The sequence below is a fragment of the Myzus persicae genome, unplaced genomic scaffold (assembly GCF_001856785.1).
Source record: "Myzus persicae strain clone G006 unplaced genomic scaffold, MPER_G0061.0, whole genome shotgun sequence".
Taxonomy (NCBI): Eukaryota; Metazoa; Arthropoda; class Insecta; order Hemiptera; family Aphididae; genus Myzus; species Myzus persicae.
This window is the reverse complement of record NW_019101124.1, coordinates 398,902-418,763: the sequence shown is the minus strand read 5'-3', so window position 1 is coordinate 418,763 and position 19,862 is coordinate 398,902. Positions and strand designations below refer to the sequence as shown.

Below are 19,862 nucleotides of genomic sequence, written 5' to 3'. Positions count from 1 at the left end.
ATGTATTTATACATGTATTATATAAATTAATATAATCTGAGTATAATATATAATTTTATAATAGGTATGCTGTACTTATGTATTGTATAATGTAGGCATAACATTAATACCTACCTATTATTAACAGGTATTAGGCTGAACTGTATCTCATTTTGCTCAAACTTGTTTCAAGTTCCTTTCGATTCAAACTCATTGAAAATATCTCTTTCTTTCAATATGTAAAATAGACGTATCTGTGTTAACTTCTAACTAAATATTTATCTTGCTTCGTATAAGAAACCAAAGCCGAGTATTTTTCTCACACAACAGGTAATACCAATATATATTGTAAATAGTAAATTATCCAGCCATATTTCAAATGTTTGGAGGATTGATCCCCCAAAACCCTCTCAATGCTTTAGAACCTTTTAGGACCAACTCATTACCAAAGAGATCTTCGATTATAAATTAATGATAAATCGTTCAACTTTAAATCATGCCTTGGTTGGTTCATTTGGTTGGTTAGTATCGCAAAGAAACGCGAACAATTTCAATAAAAATGCACAATTGTACATTACGATTTTATACAATATAAGAAAAAATGGTTTTTTATTTATGATTTTGATATAATAGTTTAATAATTGTTATTAAATACAAAAATGTTGTCACCGTGTTATTAGAGTAGAATACATTGAGACTGATAGATAATTTCTATATGTTTAGTAAGACATATTATTATATAATATACATAATGTTGGAGACAATATTTATTATAAACGATAGATACGCGCACCAATCGTCATGCTCGTAGTATTTGCTGCTACAACAATAACATTACGATGATAGCCATTTAATTGTATACAATAATTAAGTCGTAAATATATATTACCATATTTATAAAATAGTTTTTTTTACATTCCATGAAGTATGTACTCTGTACAATAAATATACTTACACATTATATAAATTAATAATAAATCTACTAAGTTAATATATATATATATACATAATGAAAAATCGAAATTTGGCTTTTTATAAGTGAGGACATGCCAAATATAATTTCTAACGCTCTGAAGAAACACGTATTATATAAGTCCAGGTAATAAAATATTATGTACAATTTTTAACAGATGAATATAATTTCGTGAGTACTAAGCGTTAAGCGAAAACCGTCGGTACGAAAAATATAAAAAAAATCTGGAAATCGATGCATTGCATGCTTACATCATATAGATATTACGCGTATGTATAAAACATACGTATAAAAGACTAGACAAATTTGAAAACAGTTAGTCGTTAAAATGTCCTTTCTTCGTAAATGTCATTTAAATTTTAAAACTAGAACGCACATTTATTGACCACACTAAAATTTAAACACAATAGAACTACACGACTGACGTGATTAGCAATAACTATAGTTTTAAATAAAGTTTTAGTAAGATAGCGTGATACAATATTGTATTGCGCGTTAAAAAAATGTGCACGTTTACGATGAATTGCCATTATCATTATATGCTTTTTTTACTATACCTAACACATATTTCGTCAAACCGTTGGTGTTTCAGACTTCAGTACTCAGTAGGTACATACAACTACGCAAATTATAATGTCTTAATTTTGTTAGTATCATTGTGTATTTTATTAAGTCGAGAAATTGCAAGAAGTCGAACTTGGTTGGCTACATTATATATTATTATAATATATAATATATATTATTATATTTTTAATATGATAATATTATGATATATTTATATATATATAGGTTATACTATATTTTAATTATGTACAAAATCCAATAACGGCGACTGTTTCAGACTTCAATCTATATACAAGTCAGATTCTATGACGCCATCAGTTTATTGTTGACGTGTCCGTTCAACAGGTGTTGGTAGTTGTGTGCCGGCACCGGAGCCTGAGGGAGCGGAAAACTGAACCCGCCCAGCTGGGGATGATGATGGCCGCCCGCCGTGCCGGGAAAGAGGAAGTGTTCCGCGGCCACCGCAGCGGCAGCCGCAGCCGCCGCTGGATCGTAATTGTGTTCGTGTTTGATTTCTACCGTCGAATGATGTTTGTTCACTAAAAACAAAAAAACAATTTGTGTTAATTCATCTGTTATCATATAGTCACGTGACTGGTATTAAACTTGCTCATGTGGTATTAGGTATAAACTCTAAAGGACTTACAAAAACACGAACACACATTCACATATACGTGCAGTTATACACCAAAAAATTACCAAATATACAATAATACACCTTTGTAGTGACTGCATTTTTGAAATTTTGATTTTATGTCAATTAATAATACTTTTATCATTGGTCTATCTCTTTTTGTTTAACTATGTCACTGCCATATAAATTTTGTCCGATATTCGGCTTTCAAATATCGTCATCATAAGTCAATATTACATAATAAGAGCAATTATCATCTGTGGCGAAGATGAAGAGCGCAAAGTTTATTGTGGGGTAAGCTCACAGTATTTATACAATTTTAGTATAATATAGTCATTTTTCTTTTAATAATATATTTTTCTTTTTGTTGAATAGTTAATAGCATATATATTATTATGTCCTAACAAAAACAAAAACCTTAAAATATGCTAAATACAGTTTTTATCACAACTTCAGATTTAAATTGTGACTTTTATTTGACCTAAGTATTTATTTAATTACCTAGATAATATTTATGACTATATAAAATAAAATAGAAAAATGCTAAAACTTTAAAAAGCTGTAATTATAATGTAAAACCAAAATTGTATTACTTATTTTATTGTTAAAAACCCGGTAAATCGTTTTAAAAACCTATCTTTGTTTAAAATATCATATCGTTTTATCAATATTATATACGATGACACTTAAAATTTTATTATATACCATAATTAATCACTGCAATTAATAAATAGTGCAAGTTTGTTCTTTTTTTACTGATAATAGAAGTGGCTAAAAATACATGTTTATCGTATATCTTAAGTTCACTTTGCACTACGCTTTTATGCGAAACTGTATTAAATCATAGAATTCATACTACTATAGACGGAGTACGACTGTAGTTTCAGAGGTCTGTTGTGAATGCGCTGCTCTAGGGGTAAAATGTACACCGCACATGCGCACAAAGGTTTTTCCATTTTACAACAATTTTAATCTTATCTGTGTATATTATAATTGCGACCTTTTTATCACGAGACTACAACACCGCCCGACCGCGCCTTGTCCGGATGCTCTGTATAGTTGTTTAAGGAATAGTCTATGCATATAGTCTATATGCATTAAAGTTATAAAATGTTTTCCAGGCGTAACCACGGCTGCAAATGATAAGCAAAATCTGCTTTTTCAACCAGCCACGATAAATTCGTCATTCGAGTGGTTCATAATCAATACAACATATACATAGATCATATTATCTATGAGTACTTTAAGTTGCTGAGATAAATTCAATTATCATGACTAATATATTATTGAGCATTCACGAGGCCACGAACAAAACGACGTATATAGGATATTGAAATCAATAATCATAGGACTGAAACAGAATCCACGATTAATTAACGTCCAACGGATCCGAATCTGAATTTAATGATTTCAATCAAAAAAATATTTGATTTATAACATAATATTATTATTTATCTCCGTGATTCGGACATGGGGTGAACAAAATAATAAATGTTTTTATTTTCTATGCTGCCATACATGGCTAGTTAGATCTATAAAACCGTTTTCAAATATATAATAATTAATATTATATTATGTGTAATAGTTTGGTACATTCGACTATCGAGTATTAACGCCGTTTATAGTGTAGGTATTATGGTTTTATCTCATTTCATTATCATATTACTATATATACAACTTTAAAGTTTTAATTATCTACAACCTCTTATTTTTATCGCCGTTCAACATTTTAATGACGAGACGTCTCTTTGTAAAGTGCTATAATTTCCTTCGTAGGTTTTTTAGCTTCAGGTCAATCGATCATTATTTTTTTTTATCACCCTGTTATATACGCTACGAATTGACTATAGTAACTACTCTCTACTACCTACTACATTCTTTGCCACGAATCTCATGACTTTTGTTACCGTATCTATACATTTTATTTCTGTGTCTTTAAAATGTTGAATGTTTTTAAAAACTCTAGTTGGTATCATGTAATGATATTATAGAATTGTACGATTTTTACACTAACCTAATAGATCTATGGCCGCGGAAGTGGATTGTTTATGGTTCTCCACATTTGACGAACCGTTAGAAGAAGAGGACGACGACGAAGGCTGCTTCTTAGGTTTCCTTTTCCTTGTCTGGATACCGTCCTTTCTCATCGTCAGCGGCCTGTTGACGCCATGCAGTTTGTAGTACAGACCGCACGCGTTGCACACGGGCTCGCCGTCGTTATTTCTCCTCCACAAAGTGGTCATTCGGGTGCCGCAATTCGTACACGACAGACCAAGGCGTCTGTTGGATGCCTACGGAGAAAATTAATTATTTAAATATACCATAAAATAATTGAATAACGTAATACGTTATGTTATATTTGAACACAACGATCGAAACGAGCCCAAAGAGTGAGCTATCTTTTTTTAAAGTTTAGAACTATACACATGACCATATGGGAGTATATTGTTTTCACAAATCTTGCCCCATCCTCCACAAAAAAAAAGTAAACTATCTGCATTCATACATCTCGTATGGATACCTGATATCTGAAAAATGTACGAAAATAATAGAAATAATACGTACTACTATGCATTGCTATAATATTTATATATACTGAATTTTGTTTAAACATCAATTATAATTAAATAGTTAATCGAGTAGCCGAATTTGTACAAAAGGATAATGACGATTAATGTTAGTGGAAATTAATAAAATTAAATAATTTTATTTATGACTTCGTTAAGAAATTATTGTAAATTGTAATAATGAAACCTCTCATTATCGCAAGCCTGATAATAATTTAATTTAATTAGGGATAAAAAGCTAGACACAATAAAATGCACACATTCTTGAATAATGATCAAAGAAAACATGTACCGTACGGTGTTGAACTTATACATGTACATATTCTACGTCTTCGAATTTCATTACATTAACTGCCACGGAGTTTAATTATTAATGCCTTAATATGGTTGTAACTCGTTTGCAAAAAAAAAAACAACTTGAATAAGTACATACATTTTAGCAAACTGTGATAAAAATCCCTAAAAAGGAAACTATTTGCTTATATATTTGCTATAGGTGTTAAGTAGGTACATAAGTTTCCTCACTATTTACTGGCCTACGACTAACAATTCGACAGACTACAAAGTCACCAACGTGAAAACGTGATCTTCACTGTGAAACTAAGCCTACTAAAAGAACGTTAAATCCAAAATGATGTATAATCTATACAAACGATTATTTTAATTTTATGATATACTTATATTTCTATCAAATATTCAATAATTTGTACTGCTATCTGTGACCGATAACTAATTTACATTATTACAAATGTTAAAATTTAAAAGTACAATCTAGTCTCGATAGCTCAAATTTCGAAGGAAATAAAAATAAATTTAACTTATGTATTTTTTTAGTTATATACCTCAAACAAATCTCAAAACACTTCAGGTAGCAAGAAAAATACGCATTATTGAGATTTTCAAGTTTTCATGGTTCAAGTTATAGTCTATAACGACGCGTCTATATATAAACATATTATATATGTGTCTTCGTTGTACTTAAATAAATCGTAAATGTTCAGGGAAAAAATTCAATTGTGCAAAAACTTAAAATTTTAATATTTTATAATGATAAAGAATTGTACACAATATATATTTTCTCAATTCAAAACAATGGAAGTTAAATATTGTAATTTATAATACATCACAAAATGATGGTCTTCATATCATACAAATACTGCAACTTCACTTGCCAATAAGACTTAATAATAATCAAATAAACTAAATATTCTCGAATAAAATATTTTTATAAAAATCCAGTTACTTTAGATTTTAGTTCTAACAATATACAACCATCAATAAGTATTATAGACCATATCATTACAACATTTCAAATTGTTAAGTAAATTATGAAATCATTAAAATATAGGTATACAGAGACGAAAGATTTAAGGATTTACGGATTTATTTCTGTTGAACTATAAGTGATTAAACACAATCGTAACATCTGAACCCATTTAAGATACAGTGTGTCACTATATTTATGCCTAGTATGAATTTTCAATAAGACAAACGGCTATGTACAAATATATAAGTGAGTTGTAAAATTTCATAAGAGTATTTGTGACCAACCCTCCCTTGCCCACCGTCAAAAGTTTCGGGAAAAATATTTTAGCACGTTTTTAGAAAAAAAAAACATAGAGGCTGGAAAGCCTGGGAGTGTATGATCATAAACGTAAAGGTCGTCGATGACGGAGCTCGTCAGGCTTACTTCATGACGTTCACGAGTAAGTAATTAATAGTAATAAACAGTTTTGTTTTTAATGTAGGCCACTACAATTATTGCACTATTATTGAGGTTAAGTCTAGACTCACGGTCTCGAAGGAGACCAATCTTTTGGCAGGCTTGACAAGCGGTCTGTTCATGCCGTTCATCTTGTGGTACAGGCCGCATGCGTTGCACAGATAGTGTCCGGTGCCATCGCGGCGCCACAACGGCGTGGAGATTGCGCCGCAGTTGACGCACTCCCGGCCGTCTCCGAACTGCAAATCCATTCCGGCGTCTGAAACACGACAAGAGAGACGTTTTAGACAATATTATTCACCACACATCCCGTATCGTATTATTGTTATTTGTCGCGGGACGCAATAATTATTACTGTTTACAGGTGAATTATTTTGCATTTCCATCTTTGCAACACGGACCTGGAAGGAGGTATAGTACCTTTATTATTTGTATTATTATTATTTTACAGATACAGCATGCGCGGAGCAGAATTCCGTGTGAATGCCTTTATTGAAAGTCAATAGTTGAAAGCAGACGAGACCGAACGCGGCGTGTGACGTGAAAACAGATAATAATAATAATAATAATAATAATAATAATAATAAAATAACAGAATATAATAATAGTATGTATAAAAAAAAAAAAAAACGTATAAATGTAATAAATAAAATAAAATAAAATAATATAATATGTACATAAGTGTGCGTGCATGAGTGTGTTTTAAAAACCTTATGGCGCCAAACATAAATTACCATACGAGCGTGAAGGGGGAAGGGGCGAGCAACCGGTTAATGCACTCGGGACTAATTGATCGTGTTTGGTCCCTCGGGTTGAGTAATTTGTCATGTTCCGATCGGATCGGAGGTCGGTGGGGTTTTTTCAAATATTTTTTTATTTGTATTCCATAATATTATATTATATACACCTACAATAATAACGCCACCGCCGCCTTCGACGCGCCAACACACGACGACAACGACGACGACGACGCTCGACGACAATGAACATGAAGAAGAAACCGGTCATCGGGTCGTCGTCGTCGCCAGCAAAACGGTAGTCGATCGGTAATCGTCTGGACTAGTGATCCGACTTGTGTGAACACAGACCCACACTCAAACACACGCACATGCATACCCCTGTACACAGGCCACCTATTACCTATATTATAAAACCCACTAACTACCGGAGTATAATGCGGCGACATTTAGTTTACGGTCTAATAGATTGACTTTTTCATAAATATTTAACGATAATCATAATGAATGATTTTACCTTCATGTTTCGTATACTTAAGTACCTAGAACGTTGACGATTTTTATAGTAAACTAAATTATACTATTGTTATTTACGATGAATATTTTTTACTTTTTAAAAATCACTAAAAAATTTTATTGCGTACTTACAAATTTAAATATGAACTTATTTCAAGAAACTTTGTCGTCGTCGTCGTCGTCGTCGTCGATTCCCGATAATTCTAACGAATTTTGTTTAAAAGTATTATACAAATCAATAAGAATTATTAAAAATAAATACAGAGATGAATATAAATTACGAAGAGAAGCAAAATATAACCTATGTTCTTATACAATCGTTAAATGCAATGACACTACAGAAACAAACACATATACCTACTATATTATGTTTTTAAATGTCTAATAGTTTTAGTTTTGAATCGAGACTATTTGTATAATGTTTATTCAAGAGTGCTAGATAATCTAAAAAATTATTAGAGATAAAGAAAAATAACTTATTGTATATGTGATTATATATCATAAACATGATTATTCGTAAAAAGTTTATGTTGTTCAAATACTTTATCATTAAAATTTAAAACACATATAATTCAATGACGAGAATCCGATTTTAAATAGCCCACTCCACAATACGCGCATTACTATACACTATTGTACATAGAATAGATATTATAGTTAAGTTCTTCAATCGTTCTGATTTTAATTTAAATTTATTTTTGAGTTCGTGTTTAGTTAATAGAAATGACTGCAGATAATGTCGTTGTAATTATTAATTATTTTGCAAACTTAATTGTAGTACTCTAGAGCTAATTAAAAAGCATACTCAATTTTTTAAATGACAAAATGATTTTTCCTAATTAGAGTTAATTATTAAAATTTCAACAATCAAAAATGTGTGTGATATATTAATGTATCGTGATTTATAATCATTGGCTTTAATGTAATGTATTATTTTATTAAGCTAGTAATATTTTACAACGATTAGAAATATATATATATGCACCTACATAATATCAAAATAGAAATATACCTACTATGTACCGTGTACAAAATCGTTAGTAGGCAACAGTAAGTATCTAAGTATTAAGAGTCTAAGTATATACTTCAACGAGTATTATCTTACCTTAACAAATACTGATAATATTATATTGATATTAACGTTAATTTACCAATGATAATTTTACAGAAAATACACAGCTTAGGGACATGTAAAACGATAAAAACATGATCACGATGACGAAATGTAAAAAACATATCGTTTTGACGAACTGATTAAATAGTATGTTACGGTTAATTGCATTAAAACGGAAAATATTTTTATTCGCGTCTCATGTTTTAGCCAAATACATAGGTACAATTAGATAGTTATCGTTATAAACCAGACATTTATTCCAATTAATATTAATTAAATAAATATCCTGTATTCGATTAATCTCGTTATCATTATAAACATTTCCAATTTCATTCGGTTATTAAAGTGATTCACTAAAAACCCTCAACAGTTCCCAGATTTGTATGCAAATAAGGTTAATGTCCGAAGAATAGCGTTATATCAAACTCAATTATAGCAATGTTATTAATATTTTTGCTGCTAAAAAAGCACGCAGAAGATTGTAAATTTGTATTATTTTAAAAGCTGAAAAAGACGATTTGAAGGAAAATTGTTTACACAAAAACTACAATTTTTGTCATAACTGTCTATAGACGAGTAGTTTGCAGTAAGGGTAAAACGATGTAATATAGTTACGATTATTCAATAAATTATGTGTTTATACGTCTTGATATTGAGTCTTTAGTATGAGCGCATTAACTGCCTATATCATACAAAATTAAAACAGTAAAGAAAACCTATTTAAAAAATTAAATAAAACTTCACGTATTAACTTAAACTTTCAACAATTATTATTACCATGTACAAGAATATAATACTTTGGTTGGAACTAAGTCGACATTGGATGAAGCATTATGCATAAATAAAATTTATTTCATTGAAAATATGTTTACATATGAGGTTGAGTAGTATAGTCACGACTAACACTAAGTTTTATTGACTATCTTTGCTTTTCAAACTAACTTTACTTTTCCAAAAGCATTTACAATTTGAATTTTCGTCACAACATGACATCTATGTATGTTATACAATAACATTGGTAGATATATTTTTATTTCCAAAAATCCTAAAATAATTTTCGTACATAGGGTACCTAAGCTAAAATTTTTTTAGTAAATAGTATTATTTATTTGTTATATTATAGGCCACAGAGTATAGTGCATTTATTTTGTGTATCTACATAATGTTTACTGAAATTTATAAACAGGACATTGTATTAAGTGGTATAATAGCACTCATAACAATAAAACAATTTAAGTTATCTGAGTAAAAAATATGTGTATATGAAATGAATAATAAATATACAGGCTACAGTGATCGATGAGAATCATCGATATGTTCATTCACTTTTTAAGATTGATTATTTTTTATTTTTTATTTTATTTATTTATTTCAACGGATCAAACGATCCAATTACAATAATTTAAAATAATATAGTTCATAACTGAATATCAAATCATTATCTTATAATTATGTCTTACTTTTAATCATAATAATTAATAACCTAGAACCTAGTAATATAATATATGACCAACCGTTTTTCATTTTATCATCGATAATTTATTATAAATTGTTTTATAAAAATGAACAGTGACTTGCAAAAGGCAGTTAGATTATAATCGAAAGTATTTATTATTTACATATTCACGTACCACGTGTACACCTAAATAGTAAATATAAAACATATCTATGTAATTTATAAGAAATATTATGTTATCATTACTCAAACAATGAAGTTAGGATTATATTATTGATGATCAAATTTCTTATTTGGTCTAAGAACAAAAACACTATTGACAGTTGAGTAGTGTTTATATTTAATTAATCAATGTATTGAAAATTAGGAAAGTATAAAGTGCGTTTGGAAATTACTTCATATTTTGACTTTTCCATTAATTCCCAAGTCTTAAATGAGTCTGTTATAAGTCATAACTATCGTGTATGAAAAGAAAATGATAAATCATAATATAATATTATCTTAATTTTAAATTATAGTCCAATACGTTTTTACAATAAGGTTTTGATGGAAAACTAATTTATTAAAATGCAAAAATTAGCAGAGCGAAAATTGTATTGTTTGATAATATTATTAACAAATACAGACATATAATATTGTAATGGATTAAAATAAACCATAAATGATACATTTTTAAGAAAGTTTAGATAAAAATTGGTTTCATGACTGTATAAACAAACAATTGAATAACGAACAATATTATATTTTGATATTAATAATTATTGTTATTACCTGCACACATATCAACGTGGTGACTATATGCAAAATTATCTGCATAAGAATATGTGTATTTTATGTTTAGATATTAGCGTTGTTTCAAAAATAGCTAAGTATGTACTTATCTGTTGATAAAATAGAATTTTCGTCATAATAAAGAATTTAAAAAATAGTTTTATGAAAAAAAAAAAATTGTTTCGTACAATTGCACGGATGAAAAAGCCCGATTTGGAACCAAAAATTTAAAAAAAAAATCAATTATTAGTTATAGTTATTACCAATGGCATCCTAGATGACGTTTTTCATTAGATGTTAACTGACAACTACGATCACATGTATTTGGGGTACTAGTGTACTACGATTAAACCGTAACTTCGATATTATTGAATTTTTGAATGTGATTTTATTCAAACTTATCAAAATCATTACCTATTTGAAATTTTGATATGCTTGAATTGGGACGGTATACTATTGATAAAGATATTGGTGATGAAGATAATATTTATGAAGATAACATTACGGATGATATTGAAGACATGATAGTGATGAAGATAATGGTCATTTTATGATATGATATTTTCAGCATATCGTACTGTAATTGACTCTTAATTGAATTAGAACTTAAAAATTGTACACCAAAATGTCCCATCTTTGGTTACAATAAATATTATTATCGTCAAACGCTGGCCGAACAAATTCGTTATTATCATGCTCATGCAGTAAAATATTTATAATAGTGGAACGTTAAAATGTTATCATTTGACGATTTCGTGTAATGTTTATATGGTCGTACCGTAGTGATGAGCCTGGAATGCGGCGGCTGTAGGGTTGGGCCACATAATGGCCGCGGCGGCTGCAGCGGCGGCGGCACTCTGGTAGAACGGCGGGGTGGCCGACGATGATGACGACATCGGGACGACGTTCGGGTGTCCACCCGTGGACATCCCGCCACCGTTGTTGGTGGCCGGCGAACCGGCGGCGGCAGGGACGTGGTGACTGCTGCTCTGTACCCGGGCCGGCGTGTTCTGCCACGTGTGAGTGGTGGCCCCGGGTACTGCGGTGCCGTCCGTGGACGGTGGCGGCGGTGGCAGCGGCGTCGGCGATGGTGCGCCGTACTGGTGGTGCGCAAGACCGAACATATTTGGCTTGGACGACGGCACGTACACTATTCGATCGTGATGGTAATGACCGCGGTAACCGTTTTCTGTAACCACAAAAACCAATGTATGCGTTTAATAATACATTTCGGTATAAGTATATAGTATTACAATAATACGATATGTATTAATGAATAGGGCAGTGAATTTGTAGGAAAGTGCATTTTTTTTTTGGTGATGATTGTAAAACGTAGCTTTGTAAGTACATAATTTGAGTTATGTAACTATGAAACCATTTATCCAACTTTAATTTTGCATTTTAAATTTTTTATTAAATAAACACTTTTTTATGCATGTAATGTACTAATGTATAATATCCTGTACCTAATATTAATATAAATATTAAAAATAAATTAAAAACCATTTAAAATAAATTTTATATTATAATTTTTGGCATTTTATATTGCATTTTTTGCATTTTAAATGAATTTTTTAAGGTTCTTTAGTGCATTAAATTCACAGCCTTAATTATGGAGGTAGGTAAGTAATACATATTTTGCTATATGGCATACGCATCAGACCAATCATAATATGAATATGTTTATATAGAAGACACTTTTTAAGAAGTGACGTATATGAGTAACGGATTTTAGTTTAAATAAATATTTTTATGTTCCTGACATTGGGACGATTTTGATATAAGTATACGTTTCATTTAATTTCGAATAATCTGATGCTAATTTTATTTTAAATATCTGACAAATAAATATATGTATTCTGTATTATTTAAGAATTTCCGTTTTTAATTTAGTATTTTACGATGTACGACGCGGCATGATTAGGTCTGTACACTGTACACCTTTTGATATCAAACGTCAATGATTCGATATCGTATATAACTAGTTGATGGTAGGTAGATATTTCAATAACCTCGGAAAGTGTTCCAGAAGAAATTGGAGTTTAGACCAATTCAAAATTTAAAATATATTGGAAAAAAACACAAGATTTAACGTTATAATGTCGATAAGGGGCATACTATTTAGTATTTATTGAACAAAATCCCGAAAAATAATTTTGAAATACCTACAATAAACAAAATATAGCAGTACAAATTGTACAGCAACATAATAAAACAATTTCTTCCTACTTACTCATTATTTTTAATGTGACAACTATTATGCTAAATATTCAAACTTTATGTATGTCATTTTTTGAGTGTTCAAAAGTAAGTATATTTAGGAAATAGGAATATTAGGAATAATAATAGTAATAATAATAAATAAAACTTTAAACAATATGTATTACGAATGTCGAGGAGAGAAATGTATTTGATTATTATATGCACATACAATTACCTAGGTATATTAAACTTTTAAGTAGGTAGAAGAAAAAAATAAAACAATTTACATATTTTTTTTTTAAATAAAAATACAAACTAAAGTATAAAATCCCATTTTCATGGTAAAAAATCTATCGATAATTTCTTCCACATTTAAATCAACATTTGTATAATTATTTTTTAATTTTATGAAGTTATAATTTATGTTGAGGTTTAACAATTTTATATTTGAAAAATGAGAAAAAATATTTTTTCACTCATATTTTTTACAATAAAGTTACCCAAGAGTTTGTTTATTGTGTTTTTATAAATTATATTTTTGATTTATTGAATGAACCAATTAAAAATAGTTAATTGTTCATAATATTAAGGCGGATAAATATAAGGTTAGTAATCTGGGGTTAATATCGAATCGCCGTCGTTTTAAATTTGAAAGTTTCGAGTTATATGTAATTTCTAACTGCTTCCCTCTCGAAGATAATTGGAATGATTCAAGATAAACATTTTTAATATATATATATATTATATATATATTATACCAAATAATTCATATCTGATTTTCAATTCAAATATTCAAATAATTATTAAGTAATAAACAAATACCTATATATTTCAATATTTTTAATTGAATACTCAATTAAAATCCATCCCTTGGATTGAATTTAAAAAAAAATGTATTGGGTATATATTATAAATAATATGAGTTAATAATAATGTATTACATTTATGGATTATATAGGTAGGTAGTTGTTATCGACGCGTGCTGTGAAAAATTATTCTTCAGAAATTGTTTTTGATTTAAAATTATAAAAAAAAAAAAATGTTATTCATTGTGTTTATTGGAAATCACCTAGTAAGTATAAAGTTTAAAATTAGATTAAGTGATTAAGTAATTTATGATACCAAATAGTTGTTTAGAAAGACAAAGAAAGTATATATTGATAAGAATGTTTTTTATTAATGAATTAAAGAACTCTAGGGAGCCGCTGCAAATGTCCGATATAATATTGATCGAGAAAAAAATAATCAATACGTACTGCGTACCACTATTAATTTATGAAAAATGAGTAATCGATAAAAAAAAATCATTATGAATTTCCGATCGTTAAATAAGAAATATCAGAAACCGGACATGTTCCACGCGTTCGTTTGATTAGGTCATCTAGTTGTGCTGACTCCTCACTTTTTTACACATTTCGTACGATCATAAACATGTAAGAACCTCGGTTTGTTTCAAAGGTAGTTTAAGAACTCAAAACTCAGTGGGTACTCGAAAACTAAAGTGAATTGTCTGTGTAACAAAAAATTGGATTCCTTCAAAAATACATCGCTTCATATTTTAATGTAAAAAACTACAGTCACAGACTTCGGAGTTGGGACAGCGGAAACGATGATGAACGTCATTATTAAAATTTAAAATTATAAGAATTGCTATATTTTTGTTAGTTCATTGTGACTGAAAATAAAGATTAATCTATATAAATCTAATACATTTTTTTCTATGTACACATTTTACAGAATACCTTATTTTACTATTTTAGCGAAAATGACATTCTCCCAAATAAAAGCATAATTCAAATTTTAATATTTTATTTATTTTCCCTTTTGAGTTAAAAACTGTTTGATCTAGTCCAAGATTATGAATAACATAGAAAAAAAATAACCCGATGAGTGATGGCATTTGTAGGGTCATAATACAAAATATATACCTACCTATGCGGCAATTAACAAATTGCATTAAAATATTTATTAGTAAAAATATGCATTATTTATTCACAATTGTAACACTTGCTATTATAAATATTTAAATTTTAAAAGATAATTATTTGTTTTATTTACACTTTTTTTTTACATAAAATAGCTTTTAACGTGAATTATTAATAATTTTTGTTATTTCGTTCAGTTACTTTATAATCATATTATATACAGCACGAGTCATGACTTAAGACCAAAATATTTATTATCAATTTGGTAAATTTAATTCCTAATTATAATCTATATTTTAATCTTTGTTTTCACAATGAAGACTAAAGAGTAATTTATAGAAAATAATTAGAATAATAGATGTTAATCTAATCTCTTCATTTTTGCTTTTTAATATTGAAAATTATAATATTATCCACTATTATAAACGCTAAACCGTGAACATAATTTAATATAGTATACTATATTTTGGTAATTTATCCAATTTTAATTTAATATTTACCATAATTCAGCAAATATATATATTAAGACAATCTATAATAATTGTAAGTATGATATGATAGTATAAATACTGTCTATATACGTAGAATTTGACAAATAATATATAGGTATCATCGATTAGATAACAGTATAATAATATTATAGTAAACTATTAAATCGTAGTGCGTATTGAAATCGAAAACGAATAAAGGAACACGAACAACTAACAGCCTAGCATACATAAATGTATTATATAATATATATCACTGTATAAATGAATAATAAGTTAATTTACGACATTATATTGGTATTCCAAACACGAGAAAATGAATGGAAAATATATTATCTACGATTTGGTCATGTAAACCAACATTTAACTTCTAAAATAGCAATCTTTCTCTCTTACCTTCTTTTCGAGTAGTTATATATTATGTATTTAAGAATACAACTTTAAAAACGTTCTCTTCCGTATAACACCAAACTTTTAAAACGTAAACTCTTAGACATTATAATTATTATGAAGAAAACTTAAAATGATACAAAGAAACATAACATAAAATTAGCGTTTATGCATTAGTTAAAAAAAATTAATAATTTATGAGCTAGTTTTCTACGTGCGGTCCGAGAGTGCAATAAAAACGTTTTCAAACCAACGCGACGACGGCTAATCGCGTGCGTAATCGCACACAGCGGACTAATGATAATTGTCGCGTTTCGTCGCGATCTGAGATTGCTTTTAAAAATTAAAAATACAATAATGTGTCAATTGTATAATACCATATTATCATATATTGTTCGATAAAAGATGGGGAAACGAATCCGACCAACCAAACGCCGCTGTCCCAAGTGATATTTATATAAATATAAAATAATATATACATATTTTCATTGTGTATATGTGTTAAGATCTCATGCACACACATAAACCGTATAATATTATATAGATCAATCGAAATTATTTATTATAACGCCTTAAGTGTGTGTGTGTTTTTATTGTTGCGAGAGCAGGGGATCGCGGAGGAACGACGTGTCAAAGGTCAAGGCGTAAAAATCGAATCGATAACGCAACAGAACGTTTTCTTAATCGGTCTTATCGGTACTTTTTGATTTTTATAATGTGTGTTTTAATCATATTAAACGAGCACAGTTAATTTCACCGAAAGCCAGCGAGCATAATATAAATGCATACAAATATCGATAATATAACAACGATACTACTTTCTGATGATATGAGAGTTGCCTATAACTGATAAGTATGATGGGCACGGTTCCACTTACCCCTACTACAACCAATCACTACAAGACTTTCAGCGAAAGTCCATTTTTTTATAATTGTATTTTATCAACAACTTGCATACATTCATTAAAACGTGTGTTGACACATCATGTATTTCTGATAAATATTGAAAAAAGTAGATGATTAAATATTAAGAAAATGATTACAAAATGTTTTAATGCCTACAATACAACAATAATGAGGTACCCACTCTAAATATACCTAATATTTTTAGTAGGTATATTGATTTTGTTGTCAATATATATATATATATCAGTATATTGTTCAGATGTCCCGCTGTCCTAATGGGAACAAGTATGATGGCTAGCGCAAAATTGTTGATGAAGTAAAATTCAAGCGTAGCTCGAGGAAAGATATTATCGCCTTTTTATTTTAAAAGATACAATTCACGTATCCCTGGTATGAACTTTTAAAAAGTTTGGTCCTGGGCTCAATAGTGTCTTTATCCAGGTGTGGTTTTCTGGGCCGTGGGTGACATTGGAAATATTCACGAAAATAGCACACACATAGGACCTGTAAGGTTTTAGAGTCGTTTGCCAATATAGTTATATTCGATTGTGTTATTTCATCACCATTATTTTTCTACCACTTTCGGGCTCGCAATCAAACTGTGACTAAATTATGAACTTAAAAATATGATAATTTATATATTAGTAGGGTGCGTTATCATTTCAATTTATATTTATAAGTATATATAATTATTAACTTTTTACAAACTCGATTTAATGCATTATGAATGATAAGAACAAAGTTAATTAATATTGATACGTTGAAACCTCTCCAATAAAAGAAATGCCAGTACGAAATAAAAAAAGGTCGGTTGTTCCGGAGTGTGTTCAATATCATGAATAACTTTTGTTCCAACTGTGTAAAATGTACATTGTAAATCGTGAATCGTTGAGACGATGACTAAAAATATGTTAGCTAAGTGAATGCGAGGGTAGACCGGTTGGCTATTTCCGGTGCAGGTACCGCAATATATAATGATCGATTGTATTTAAACTGACAAGTAAGGGACGGATAAATTACGTAAAAAAACAACGTTCAACCCTACCTTACTGATACTATAATACAAGGATATTAAAAATTATTCTTCTGATGCTTGGCACCTGGCCTCCTCGGTCTCTCGCTCCTACTAAATGTGATTACTTACTTTGGGGACATGTTAAATATACTACACCCCAGATACGTACCACCCACCATTATCATCAACCACAGAGGAACTGTTAAACGATTAGCGTGGTCAATTACAAGGGGTATGCTTGAGCCTGGAGCAAATGTGGAATGAATTTGAATATCGACGTAGAGACGTTAATCGTATAACCGAGATAAGTCATATAGAACATATTTTATATGTTCTATCATAAACTAAATTAAAAATACTATTCTTTTATTTAATGTATCATTTAACACTTAAAACAGTTTAAACTCTAAAAAATTATAAAAAATTTAACCATTTAAAACCGGTTGAATTATTTTGAAGAACCCTGAATGTATGATATTATTGTTGCCCACGTCTCGCATAAATCAGTCTTCTATTCGACCTAATAGGAGGGGTTGATATTATAATGACGGCCCTTGCCGGGTATGATGCAAGGGGTGACAACGGCAGGATTCGTCGTTGGTGCAGATACAAGGGGTGGGTTCGAGGGTATATACTATATATATAGGGTACTCACGCGTGTCACTGGAGACGACACCTGCGTTGGCGCCGACCGTGCTCGTAGACGAACATTGGAACATGACTTCATCTCCCGATCACGGGTACAGCGAATCGTGGAAGTATTCCGCCGTGAATTCTTCACCTGGTCAACACGAACACATAATTAATATTATTATTATCATGAACGTTGAATTATTGTTTTTTTAAGAAATATATCCAAACTGGGCACGCATTGTGTGAAAACGTGTTACGTTTACGTGGTGCGTATAAAAAATACCTATCTACGTAATAATATTAGGTAATATTTTTATATCGTGATAATGCTTAGCGTTCGGACGGGACTGGCTGGTTGGCTGCACGGTATTACCTATACCTGTTTTATGTTATAGTTATACTAACACAAGAGTGAGGGTAAAAAAGTCGTTCCGGGACATGGTCGCGGTGCACGTTATAAGATAACCGACAAATAACAATAAACGATTATACGCATACGTGTATAATTGTGTTTTTTTTATAAACATGTGGATATGGAACTACTACCGGTGAAAACCGATGACACCGTCTTCCTTCCCAAAGCTTCTAGACATTTTCTAGGCTAAACCGGTGTGAAAAATAAAGCATCGGGATGTTTGGACCATAGTATCTACACGGTTCATTACCCCTGTTTCCGGATAATGTGGGACAATTTTAAACAGGTTTAGTCTAGCGAATTTCTAGAAGATGTACGCCGTGTAATTAACACCCGCGCCAACAGCTAAGCGTCGTAGGTGTCAATATCTTACAATATTGGACTATACTACTATACTAATGAGTGAATGAGTCATCGTTGAATCTAAGCCTGTGTTATGTAAAACCACTTTTGGAAGGAAAAACTATTTGATCTCGATCATGATTAGGTGAATTTTAATTAGGCGTTATAATCACCAATAACCGCTAGGAGATTCTGAGTTTGCTGATCAAATTGGTGGTACTTAGGTGTTGTTTACGCGGACATACAGATATAATATTATATTATTATGGTTTCGTCGCCCGTTGTAATATTTCGGTAGGAATGTACTAACTCGTAAAAACAAGACTCATATAGTCATATACATATATATATATTATGTACACAAATAATAATACTATTACATTATACATTATAGTATACCAACATAATATATTATTATTATTATTATTATTATTATTATAGAGGCGCGCGCGTGCGTGTATGTGTGTGTGAGATAAGCTTTTAACGAAGGGTTACGTCATGGCGACAAGGTA

General features: G+C 30.0%; 1 protein-coding gene across 4 annotated transcripts in view; it reads right to left on the bottom strand.

The window, feature by feature from the left end:
* Positions 1–571: 571 nt before the first annotated feature.
* Positions 572–19,862, bottom strand: part of LOC111027785 (GATA-binding factor A-like) — a 32,020-nt gene continuing 12,729 nt past the window's right edge. For 3 of the 4 annotated variants that reach the window (XM_022306205.1, XM_022306207.1, XM_022306206.1), the window contains exons 2-6: positions 18,616–18,741; positions 11,813–12,223; positions 6,512–6,699; positions 4,165–4,441; positions 572–2,055 (exon numbers count right to left, since the gene is read on the bottom strand). In XM_022306205.1, coding sequence (XP_022161897.1) covers positions 1,820–2,055; positions 4,165–4,441; positions 6,512–6,699; positions 11,813–12,223; positions 18,616–18,679 — 1,176 coding nt within the window. In that variant the 5' untranslated portion in view covers positions 18,680–18,741 and the 3' untranslated portion in view covers positions 572–1,819. Of the gene's footprint in view, positions 2,056–4,164; positions 4,442–6,511; positions 6,700–11,812; positions 12,224–16,045; positions 16,326–18,615; positions 18,742–19,862 lie in introns of those variants that run through there. The other variant, XM_022306208.1, reaches the window with a different exon arrangement.